Here is a 12,774-nt window from a genome sequence, read left to right on the forward strand (position 1 = left end):
GTATAAACAAACTACAGTCTCGTTCCACTTTACCTTACTGAACCTTTCTAGTTCTGGGATCATAACCAGTCTGAGGACAGCTTGTTTAATCAGCTGAGGAAAGATATTCATCAAGTGAATATTTCTGGGATGCACATTTAGTTGACATGATGGAAAAGCTTTCCACTATATGTCACCCTTTGAACCTATGTAATAGGATTAGATGGAAACTGTATAATAAGGTTTTATATTGTTATAACAACATACGTTTACATAATTAAATACTTGAAGTCAGTTTTTACACACAAGTGTATAAAAAACATGCAAGGAATGTAAAAGATATGCAGCACCAATTGGCCAACAGCATTTAAGATTGTTAAACTGAGTTTCACCTACATCAAATATGAAAATGTTTTAGTCAAATAGATAATAAAAATCCACCAATAGACTGTGAAATTGGCTTTTTTTAAATGTCCTATAGTCTTTTGTTTAAGTTCTTATTCTATGTCGTTGCTACTTTTACTAAAGTTTGTATTTGAATAGCATGTAATCTGTCATTCCCACACTCCATGGGTGGAATAATGAATCCATGAGCAGAACTACTTTTCTAACCACAGACAACGTTATTATTCAGCATCTGAGACGCAAGTTCTGTCTCTCATCTGCGTCTTCACTCCGCCTCCTCGGCTCGATCACAGCGCTCTGTGTTTGACAACATTTTGATATATAGAAATCTATTCAGTGCCGGGGCCCTCTCACACACATAAGACATTATGCTCCTATACAATGCTTGCAAATTGGCCGCCTTCCTCGTGCTTGACACAGTACAGTGGACTGTGGAAGTTTGAAATCTCGGCTCTGTTCTCTCAAACAGCAGCGTATTTATTTACCATGTTTGGTAGTTTTTTCCTGAGTCAGAAATGTGGCACATGTGCGAATGCCCAATCATACCAGCTCACACATCTTTGATTAGCATTAAATTAGATAAGAAAAGGCTAAAAACGAAACAAAGAAGCCACATCCTCCACATAAGCCTGATCTAAATGTAATTAACTTGGCATGCAGATTAAAGAGCAGTCAGTATCTGTCAGTGCTCTCGTGCAGACTGTTTACATGACTTGCCTCTTATTTAGCATCTGCTTAAAAAAAAAAATAAATAAATAAAATAAAGGTGTATCTTGATGTTGAGATCGAGGGGATTTTTTTTCCCAAGATCCCCAGAGTTAAGTGGCCCAGCTGTAAAGAGGGTGGAGGGGGTGGAGACAGGGGGAGTGCTTGAAGCTGTCAGTCTGATAATGGATCATTCTCACAGCCTCCTGTAAGCTTTTGTACGACGGGCTAAAGAAACAGACTGCTGGCTTCTCTCGCTGTGCCCTCGAGGAAGAATTTGAAGGGATGGTCGGGGGTGCAGGAAGGGCTGCTCACCTTCTGTTTGTGGTGGGTATCTTAGTACATGTGTGCTTTAAACCTACAATACAACATTTAATAAGCAGGATTGAAGGGATCACGGCAGGCTGCATGTAGGCAGAGGCAGAGGCAGAATAAAGGTTATTGTAGTCTGACGAGGACTCCTTTTTTTGAAAATACGATCAATAGTTTAACACAGTGTAGGATGACGCACATTTTCCCTCTTACCTGTAGTGCTATTTTATCCATCTGGGTAGTTTGACTGTGAGCTGCCAGGTTTGGGAGATATCGGCCGTAGAGATGTTTGCCTTTAGTAGAAAGTAGATGGCTCTTGGCATGTTGTTCTCAAAGTGCCAAAAACACCCCCAAACAAAATACATTTTAAAAAAAACTCAACAGCAGTGTCTCTTCCCAGAAATGATGATCCCCGTTTCTCTAAGATAATCCACATCCATGTTATGAACAGTATCGCTCAGGAACTATTTCCTTTCTTCTGAACTACACCCGCTAATTGCCCAGAGGGAAAAAACGTAAGATCGACTAGCTATGTGTGCCAACAAGCGTCGAGGAAGAGGCCATCAGAAACTGCTCAGTGGATTATCCTTTGGGGTGACCAGGGTCGTGATTTCTGGTAGGAGACATAGCTGTTGAATTTTTTTCTGCCGCTTTGAGCTCCACGAGCTGCCAATTCGTGAGAGGGCAGACATCTCCTGTGCCAATATCTCCAAAACTCAGCAACTCAGACCACAATTATATAGATAGATAAATACCAGCATGGGGAAGAGGGAACATTTGATATTTTTGATTTGGAGATGTACTATCCCTTTAATTGGGGCCAGGCTGCTCATTACACTGGGGCTCCCTGGCAGGTTCATCCAGCCATGCAACTTTATTTTGTAACATCTACTTGACAAATGAACATGAATGTCTTGTGTTGCTTCATCCAGTCTTAAACCTTTACGTACTACAGTAATCTGATCAGTGTGTATTAGAATAAATCTGTCTATCTAGTAGTGGTGATACCTTTCCATGGTGCACGTACTTTATCATATTTCATTCGAAAGGTATTTAAGAATATAGAAGTTTTGTGCTGCAGATAAAAAGGACACCTACTCTTTAAGTTGGCTTGAAGTGCTTAAGAAAAAAAAGCCATCACCAAACCATTTGAAGGATCATGCGTTTCAAATGCCTTGCTGTTGTTTAAGTGACGCTCTTTGACAATCTCAGTTGCATTCTGTGATTCAAGAGTCGGTGAGTGAAAACAGGCCCCTGTATTAGAACAGTTGTATCACTCATAGGAATGCATGACCAAAAAGCAGCCATACCTCCCTGTTATGTGTGATGTCACACTTGTTAAAAACTCCATGACAGGAACCTTGTGTTGTGACACTATGAGCAGGATTTTTTGGTGGACTGCTGAAGCAAACGGACTCTTTGATGAACAAGTTTCTCCTTTTTTTCTCTTCGACATGATGAAACGCAGCATGTCAAATGTCCACGAGGAGCGGCTGGATGTCAGCAAGACGAGTCTGTGACAGAGGGAGCAATGTGTTGGTGTCTCCACAAGAACACAGTTAAAGAAAAGACCTCTTATCATTCATCTCCCACCATGCAACAGCACTCCTCTATTAATAGGAGCTCTGCTGAACTAATATAAGCTGAAGATTTGTAAGAAGAATCTGGTAGCACAGAGGAATAAGTAGTTCTTATTAACCCATAAAGGCCACTTAATGCATAGAAATAGATAAACAAGGGTTTGAGGGGCAAAGACTGTGTAGATTTATTGAGGTGTGATGGCGCCCCTTAGTGGTGAGAATGGAAACGTGCAGTTTGTTGTGCCTCTCCTCTCCAGTAGCTGGGTAAGTGTACGCACAACGTTAGTATGGATGGTACTCACAAGATTTCTGACTATAGCTGCTGGAGACTCTAACCCTTAATTTCAGTTTCAACACATGCACATTGGGTTTCACTGATGAGGTAAAATAGTTGGTCTAAGTGAATCAGGTAACGGGAGAAGAGTGTTTTTTGATTTGATGAATTTTATAATGGTACTGTGTCCAAGATTTGGAGTCAGAGCTGTTTTGTGATTTTATTTGAAAGACAGATTTTGAAGCGTAAGAGAAACCAGGATGAACTCTGCTGGTTTTGGAAAACCTGACCAAGACGTGCATGTTTGTTTGAAGCAAAACTGTAGAGACAGAGGAGCAGCAAAATGAATGTTTATGTCATTTTATGGGGCTGATTTCAAATCACTGAAAAAAGAAAAGAAAAAAAAATCTCTCTTCTTCAACAATAACATTTTACTAGTTAAGTATTTTGGTCACGTTTGCCTGATTGTGGGTTTCTCAGATGCTCATGTAACCGACAGGTTAGCTTGATTATCAGACTGAAGTGGTATTTATTTTACTCTTCATTACTGTTCTTATTACGAACAGACATGGTCATTATTAAGAGGTCTTGAACCAGCCAGCATTTGAAATCAGTCCTCAAATGTCAAACACTTCACAGCATTCGCTTTGCACAGACGGTGTTCATGATATTTTCATCATGACATCAGAACCTCAGGCGCAGATCACAGTAGTCGAACATCTATTAACATGATCTGTTTAACTCTATCCCAGCACCTGGGCCGAGCCGAGGCCCAGCCCTGCTCAGCTGCAGTGCCTGCAGTCATTCCTTTTTCCTTAACGCTGACATCCCCTGCAGATATCTGCATTCATCATTCAGTATCTGGATTTCAAAGATCAAGGCAGCGATAAGAAGAAGGGAACAAAACAAAATGAGAGAAATGATGAGACCAGAAAGTCAACAGACTTAGAGAGGCATGTCAACAGGGTTCATGTAACGATCAAACACAATAAATACAACAAAAACAAGTCAAACTAACAAAACCAACTTTATCATAACTGTTTAAAATAATGGACTGATGTATAAAAGATAAATAAATATTGAAATGTTTAATGCATTTTATAATATTCTGCCTCTATGCCCCCAAACAGGTTGAGTATATTCCAGATGTATACTTTATCAGATTTAGACCCTCCAGTATCTCTGAGCTATGTTTATCATACTGTCATAATTCTTTCAGATATTGTTACAACAATGTGATTCACAGTAAGTGGGAATGATCATTTTTGCATCACAATTTTCTTATCTACTGAAAACCATTAAAATCCTGATGATGTCACAAATGTGTTGGGTTCTGCACCACACAAACATTTTCTTACATCTGCAGAATGAGATTTGTAGGTCGGAGCATCTCTGCAGTGCTCCAGTGCTTCATTATAATGCTGCTTTGCCAAACATTTGATCTTTATCAAAATAATTGCATCCATATTACAATTTCCATAACACTGCAGTTAATGCAGATCAGCTGTGCGAACGCTTCATCAGGATCACAGGGTTAATAAACGGATTAAACAAACTGACCTTACAGGACAACACAATTTCACAGTGGTTACTTTGTTTATATGTGGCGGACCCTGCCAAACAGTGTTCTTGGGACCTTACCTTCCCCTGAGAACAGCTCGTTTATTCAGTTATGGAAAAATACATATTTATGAGTTTGTATTTTTACCTCACTGATATTGGACCTTCCAGTATTAAAATTCTGAGTTTTAATTTATTCGCCAAAACTAGGACACACAGACAAAAGATACAAAATATAACAGAAGTAACTTTTTAACATTTGCTTCTTTCTGACATAACTCGCCATCTCACCAAGCTCGTCAACATCTTCTCAATGTACTCGGCCCCAGTTTGCTGATAGCCGTTCCATCGGTGTGTGGCTGGCTAAGCACTGAAATATTGACTTGTGATCTGGATCAAAAAGCAGTGCGTCATCGCCGACCTGCTACTTGCATGGCAGCCACTGCCATCAGTGACGAATGCATGTTTGTGAATGGGTGAATGTGGCATGTATAGCACTTTGAATAGTGGCAATGAAGTCCACAGTGCACTACAAATGAGTTGGTTGTGTTTGTGTTGTTTTGAATGTTTGTTACATGTGGATTTGACTTCAGAAAACTCTAATGCCAAAGATGATCAATCTGCCCAACATGTCCGTTCTGACCTGTAAAGTCAAGTGAAAGAAAGTCCCAATATCGCTTGGCACAACAGGAAATACTTTTATTGGATCAAACCTGGACTCTGGTACAGGCAAATTGTTTCATCCTTGTTGAAACACTGTTAATACTTTCACCGCTTCTATCTGTAGGTAAAACAACAAAATGCAGTCCTGTGAAGACAAGAGGTGTTCCACTCGCTCCTCGCTACAGATGGTGACTTTGTTCCTCTGGCCTCGGTCGTTGGAGTTGGAGTAAGCATTTGCACGGTGTGTTTTACCTCCCACGGACACTTTCCTCTCTTGTTCAAGCATGTTGAGTCACGCAGCATTAGATCCTCTTGCTTACTCTTTTGAAAGTCACACCCTTCTCTCCTGGAGTTGTGCAAATCTAGAACACACATGATGGAAAAGAGACAGATGATTTTAGGTGACAATCCAACACTCTGCAATTTCTATCAAGGTTATTGAACACGTTTTGATAGCAGTGTGTGTTCAGAGTTGAACTGCTTGAACCGGTTGCCTCTCTCACCATGACTAGCTTGTCTTCGATGATCTCTGCTGTGAGGTGATACTGGGGGAACGGTATTAAAATCTTGCCGCCTTCCATGGTGACAAGAGCCTGCAGGTCAAAGAGGGAAATGTCCGGTAAGCTTGACCGCACGACAGCTCGAAGACAAGCTGTGGCAGGTTTGCTGTTCAGCGATCAGTTTCTCTGTAACTCACCTTTCTTTAACTCACCTTAAATTTGGCGCCCGTCATTGTCGCCAGCTCACATTCCTGACCAACGCTGAACGCATTGGACCAGGTCTTGCCGGGAATGCTTTGCTTCCAGGTGAAGTTGTTCCCATCTTGAACCAAGTCCGTTATCACCTTGTCGTCCGTCTTGGCCTGCAGGAGCCCTGCGACCCCGAATTCGACAAAGTTTAAATGCATGACAAGTCACATGAATCCGTTTATGGCTTTGTGTCAATGAGAAACAAAAAACAGTTTACCGATTGCTCCCAGAAACTCCTCATAGTTCTCTTGACTCTCAAGCTCATACTTCCCAGTGAAAGCCATGATGGTGAAAGAGAAGAGACGAAATGGGGAAGGAGTTTATGAGACGAGTACAAAAAAAAAGAGGAGTGGCCTTCTGCAGAAACTCTCTCAGGTCATTTCGATATCGCTGCTCATATCCGCCTCTTCCCTTTCCTCTGTGTCAGCCCCACGTGAGTGCGAGAAATGTCTGTCGTCATCTCTACAAGACAAACTGTCACATTGTTTTCTGCCACACTGATGTAACCTGGCAGAAATCCCAAGTACTTACCTGCTCCTGTCAGTGTCAGGTTTTTCCACACACAAGTTCAAGCTTGCATGGTACAGTGACAACAGTGGAACATGAAATCTTACCAACATCCTCTAAATAGAGGTCCTGTAGGTCTTTCAACTATGTAATAATTTTTTGTGGGGAGGTGGGGGGAGCTTCTATTAAGAACTTTAAATAGAGTTCCATTTTTTAATTGAAGTGTAATAATTAGAAGAATAAGAATACTTTGTGTGAGCCTGCATACAATAAACATGAGTTACTGCTATGGTATGTAGTTGTGCAATCAGCTTCCAGTACCTGCCAATCTTGCAGAGAGAGGAATGCAATGGGTTTTTTCATTATTTGTCATTCTTCTGATTTTTTTTCTTCTGATTTTTTTAAATTACTGTTTCGTCTATAACACATCAGAAAATAGTGAAAAATCAAAAAATTCAGTAAGAAAAAAATATACTGCAATACTCATAATAAGACTAAAAAGATATATGTATTGTATATGAAAGCAGTGACCCAAACTTCTTTCAAGTGTCCTTTGGAAATCCAGACAGTAATTTCCATCTCACGCTGGGACATGAATGTGGACCGGTCTGGACCCTGTGCACTTGGAAAAGGTCAATCTTTATAAATCAGTATTTCGAGCTGTGTACGAGTGATTTTCCACTAAAATGCCTCATCAGTGTATTGAGTTTGAATGCAAAACACAAAACCATTAACTCAAACAAATTTAAATATTTTATTTTCTGCATTTGATTTCAGACGACTATCAAAATGCTGGTGATGTTCAGGTGAGGCACGCTGAGACACTGTACATGATGATGTTTAGGAGAAATACAGCTGTTTGAAGTGGCAACATATCTGCTGCAGATCATCACATACAGATTACAAACCAATCAATCGTCCTCCTATGGTATTGTTGATATGACTAGCATAGACGAAATTTAATGGGTTAACAACAATAACATTAGTAATAGCCTATAGTATTCTTCGCAGAAACCCTTGACACTGATCATTGAAATTTGCTACAAATATCAATTTCATGACGTTAATACATACATCAAAATCTGTTTTCAGCTCTTGGGGATCACTACCTTTCGCGTGAATAAGTTGTATAAAGCCCTTCGTGGCTCTAAAGGGAGCTACACAAAGTTGGACACATTGCCTCAAGTGATGTCACTTGAGTCAGCATCGGTTTGAGTTTGTGCGGTGACTTTATAAAATGTGGACGGAGCTTCCAGGTCTGAAAAGTGAAGCCACCAGATGTGCCTTAATCCTGAATTCTTTCTAAGGGCCAGTAGGGTACAACAAAAAGTCTGATTGTATGTAAACTTAATAGAAAATGGCCTGACTCTTCACTTGATTTCACGATCAAGCAGAGGTAAGCTTTAGGGCGAGGCCACTGGTGATTGATAAATTGCTACCATGGCTCAGATCCAGCCAGGACATCCTCCCCAGTTACACGCTCTCTCGTTCAAGTATGGTCATTTGTGGTTCCAGGAAAATTAAGACAGCGAAGGGCTCTCTGCAAAATTCAGGTGTCCAAAACCCATTTATTTGGATCAAAGTAATAAAAAATAATAAACTATTAGCCCACTTGGCAATGGCATTTTTTTCTCTCTTTATAGATCATGAGCTTGCCAGAGTGAGGCCTCGACTTGTGGAGAGAGTCTCCAGTAATTAAGTAATGAATCAGCAGCTGGATTATTTTTTAAAGGATGGTGTCTTGAATTATGCGTGCCCGGGCAGACAGGGCATGTTGCCTTACTGACACGGTGAAGAGGGAAAGACGCTAAGTCAGCAGGAAGTTCACTCACATCCAAAGCAGAGACCTGAGCTGAGGCTGCCCTCTGGCCTGCCTGTTTAGCCAAGTGAAGTTTCACTGGTCTACGTTAATGAGTTTAATGAGCTTAATTTTTCACTTTAGTCTTTTGACAACATACTGTAGTGGGACCTTTATTATCTTGATACTTGATTTTAAATGTTTGACTTCTTTTGCATGGGGAAATATGATTTAAAACAATAAGCTGACCGCAGTGGTTCTGTATTGTGTTGTTCCTGCAGGGAGAAATCCACACCCGTCCCTGCTGCTGACGCATTGTGAACAGGAGAAAACGAAGACACGCCAAATTTATGCACTGAGAGCCACATCAGGTGACCTACATGATTAGCATTTCTATTGTTATGTTAAATGACTCAAAGCACTTGATTAAAGATGCAATAATCAGTATTTTTGTGTTAACAAAGGATAAAATTATGTGACAGGCGTCACCAAATTAAAGCTAGGGTCTGTAATGTTGTTTAGAAACACATTTTCTTATACTGGGTGAAATGGTCCTGCTATCCTGAGAGTAGTCAAGACATTATGTATTCAGAAAAAGAAAGGAAAAATAATCAGACCTCTGTGGCAGCTGCAGGACTGAGAAAAAAGCTGACCAATCCGTGCTTTTTGTCCTGAATAGCAGGGATTGGTCAGATGCCTTCATGTCTCCTCCTCTGTCCCTCCCTCCTCCACCGTGCACACCTTACATTTCACTGATGCCGGAAATATTCAGCACACTGCTCTGCAGAAATATGGAGTTGCAGGAGAAGACCTTAATTTGGTTACAATGGTAGAGAAAATGCAGCCAGCGTTACTTGTAACAGCTCACCCTGCTAAAAAGGCAAGGAAAAGAAAGCCTGAGGCAGAAAAGGCAACAGACGAAAATAGGCTCTGGATAAAGAAAGAAGTCAGACCCGAGTCAACATGGTGGTGGCATGTGAAGGGCCTAAAAAGTGATGCAGAGGTTGCTTTCTTTCAGTTGGACAGGTAATTATTTGTTTTGTTTTGGGGGGATTTGTTATTTTCATGAAATATGTAAGGTTTGCTGACTTGGCTACGTTTGTTGCTCGTATTAGCCCAGTGCTAACGTTAGCTTCTTTGTGTGCTGTATTAAGCCATGAGGATGGCTAATGAGTCGGCCCAGTTTCCACTGGATGTGTGTCCGCTGCGTTGCGGCTCCGATCCGGTTTTGCTCCGCCCTCTGGCAGTCCCCACCGGCTGCGTTTGAGTCCGCCAAGGTGCAGTAGGGTAAACAGCTGGCCTCACGACGTGTGCTGGTGTCAACGCGGAGTGTTTTATTTTGAAAAGTAACTGGGTGTTGTTTGTTTGGCACTTTACTTCCTGTCTGCGCTGCACTAAATTTAGCTAATTGGTGCGTTGTGCTTCGACATCTCCTTCTCCCTGCTGAGTCCCACTGCCAGACGCGCGTTCAAGTTTTTGGGGGCGTGGCTTTGGACGGAGCACTGATGGGATATTTTTTATAAAACTTGTCAGTGGTTGCCCTGCCTCATCATTATTATATTCAAAACATACTGTACACGTGTTAATGAGAAAGAATGAACACAAATACGTTTGTTGAAATAGAAACAAACACACAAAGAAAGACTTGTTAAATGTGGCGTTCCTCCTAAACTCAGTGGACGTGCTCAACAACTCTTTCAAATGAGGAAATTTCTGTTTATAGAGATTTAAAAGCTGTCCACTGATGGTCTTTACCAGGTGTGGAAAAATGTCTGAGTCATACACAATCAGTAACTTAGTTTCTGGCATTTGTCTCTCTTGTGTGACCCGAGCCTTTAAGACATAATTAAAAATAAAAATGAAGTTCTTGGTGGCAGTACTTTTAGATGACTGTTTTTTTTTTCCAGAATGAATAAGTTGCCAGAACACTTTCTCACAAAGATGTATTTATTCTTCTGCGTCAAGTTGGTACTTTTTTATTACTATGTATATTGTCCAGGCCACAGAGGGAAATTAAAGTGGCCTGAACTACTAATAACCACCACATCATTACTACTCGATCGGTTTCCATGACGAGAATATGTGCAGCGTTTGACACCAAGAAGAACATTACATTACATTAATTCAGTTATATTAGTGTGACTAATCTGCCTCTGTACATACGTGGCAAGACTGGAGATGATTTTGCACATCAAGATCAGTATACTTTTCATTGTGTTAACCTTTATGCCAAATTATAAAAACCAAACCATTATAGCTGTATTGAAGCCGCCATGTTGTCTCTAACTGGCTGTTGGTTTGGGACAACAACCCCGAGGGAGTGTGGTAGTCTGTGCACAACACGCCAGTGAGAGGGATGCATTGTTTAGATTTTGACAGACTGACTTGACGCACAATTGGGGGGTATGTCCATCTTTCGAATGTCCGATGACTGGCATTTTATTCCCGTCTCATCTCGTCAGTGCAGACAAAACATTTTATGATTGCTTTGACTGTCAAAGATCTATCTTTAGCGCAACCCTATATAGATTGCTGGATGTTTTATTTCTTCAAAGTTTTCAGTAACGAAAAACACTGCATTGGGGAAACAAAGGATCACACTAAAAGTCACCATGTTTCAGCTTCTGCTACACTGGTTTATAACTATCATTAGTCCACCTCTCTTCAGTGATTGTTTAAGGCGAAATGGAACAAAAAACCCCCTCCCTGCCCACGAGGAATTGGCAAACATTATCAAGCTAATGCCTATGATCATCTTGAAATGGTCTCCAAGGTAACAACAGTATGTGCTTGTCTACTGAATGGTGATGAATCCAAACCTGCTCTTATCTGCCTCCCCAAAGGTCCACAGTCTAACATGGCTGCAAATGTGTGACGGTAGTTCTTGTTGAACAAGGTGTAGAGGAAAGGGTTCAGAGAGGAGTTAGCATATCCAAGCCACATGGAGGCCTCCAGGACCAGGGGGCTGATGCTGTAGCCCTTCAGAGGACGAGCCATGTTCAGGCAAAAGAAAGGAAGCCAGCAGAGCAGGAAGACCCCAATGATCAGACCCAGTGTCTTCACTGCCTTTTGTTCCTTCTTCAGGGAATGGCTTTCAACACGAGTCTGGACTCGTCTGCTGGTGTCAGTCCTCATCGAACTCTGGTTCATCTGCTGATCGATTGCGTGGATCCACCTCGCTTGTCTCCGGGCAGCCTTGAAGATTTTCCCATAGGCAAACAGCATGAAACACACGGGAATGAAGAAGGAGATGGCTGAGGTTGCAAAGGCGTAAGGAGCTTGAAACATGGCTGGACAGCTCTGAGGAAGAAACTGAGTGTTCATGCCGAGGGAGACACAGAGAGAGGAGAAGACCAGAGGCAGAATCCAGCAGAGCAGCAGCAGCATGGTCACACGTCTGGGAGACATCCGGGCAGGATAGTGCAGCGGGTCGCACACTGCTATGTATCGGTCCAGTGCCACGCAGCTGAGATTAAAAATGGAGGACGTACAGAAGGTGACATCGAGCAGGAAGTGGACTCGGCAGAAGCAGCGCCCGAAGCGCCATCTGTCGATGGAACGCACCAGACTGAAAGGCATCACCAGCGTGGCAACCAGGAGGTCTGCCACTGCCAGGGAAACCATGAAAGCATTGGCGAGTGTCCGGAGGCTCTGGAAACGTGCCACCGCGGCCATGATGAGGAGATTTCCCATGATGGCCAGGACGGGGATGGGTAGGAGCAGGCACAGCACAGAGACTTTGGCAGCGGTGCTATGAAATAAAGCAGGAGGATTAGTCAGGGTGTGGTTATCTGAGGTGTTAGTTCCTGCTGTGGAAATCATGATGAGGCAAGACGCGAGCCACCAGCCACTCCAAATAAATCCATGCGGATGCCTTTCCATTCAGTGCCGATCATGTCTCACTGGCTGATCTAAACCTGTCCCTGTTCCTTCAACATATGGAGCTGCGTGTCCTGTGATTTATACCTGACTGTCCGTGTGAATGTTTGTGTGTGTGTGCATATGCCCATTATTGATCCACTGACATAACAAAGCCCGTCAAGGAGTAAATGATTAACTGGCATGTACCAGGAGTCAGTGGGCCATGAGGTAAGGGGACAGGTGGGTACATAGTCAGATGTGTCATGGCTGAGCTGTGATCACAGGTGGGAGAGTGGTCTGTATAAGCAATAAACACACATTTATCTCTTCTCAGTGGAAATGTTCGGCCTAATGTTTGCTCTTCAGCTCAGACACTCAAAA

General features: G+C 42.1%; 2 protein-coding genes across 2 annotated transcripts; both read right to left on the reverse strand.

The window, feature by feature from the left end:
• Nucleotides 1-5,489: 5,489 nt before the first annotated feature.
• Nucleotides 5,490-6,596, reverse strand: LOC119007517 (gastrotropin-like). The gene is made up of 4 exons (XM_037077269.1): nt 6,445-6,596; nt 6,191-6,351; nt 5,982-6,071; nt 5,490-5,840 (listed from the first exon to the last, which is right to left on the reverse strand). Exons 1-4 carry the CDS (start codon nt 6,509-6,511, stop codon nt 5,781-5,783), a joined length of 378 nt encoding a protein of 125 aa, XP_036933164.1. The 5' UTR covers nt 6,512-6,596; the 3' UTR covers nt 5,490-5,780.
• Nucleotides 6,597-9,246: 2,650 nt separating this feature from the next.
• On the reverse strand, nt 9,247-12,736 carry LOC119008125 (5-hydroxytryptamine receptor 4-like). Its single transcript, XM_037078195.1, has one exon. It carries the CDS (start codon nt 12,412-12,414, stop codon nt 11,284-11,286), a length of 1,131 nt encoding a protein of 376 aa, XP_036934090.1. The 5' UTR covers nt 12,415-12,736; the 3' UTR covers nt 9,247-11,283.
• Between the last annotated feature and the right edge of the window lie 38 nt (nt 12,737-12,774).

Source organism: Acanthopagrus latus, chromosome 18 (genome assembly GCF_904848185.1).
Source record: "Acanthopagrus latus isolate v.2019 chromosome 18, fAcaLat1.1, whole genome shotgun sequence".
NCBI classification, from domain to species: domain Eukaryota; kingdom Metazoa; phylum Chordata; class Actinopteri; order Spariformes; family Sparidae; genus Acanthopagrus; species Acanthopagrus latus.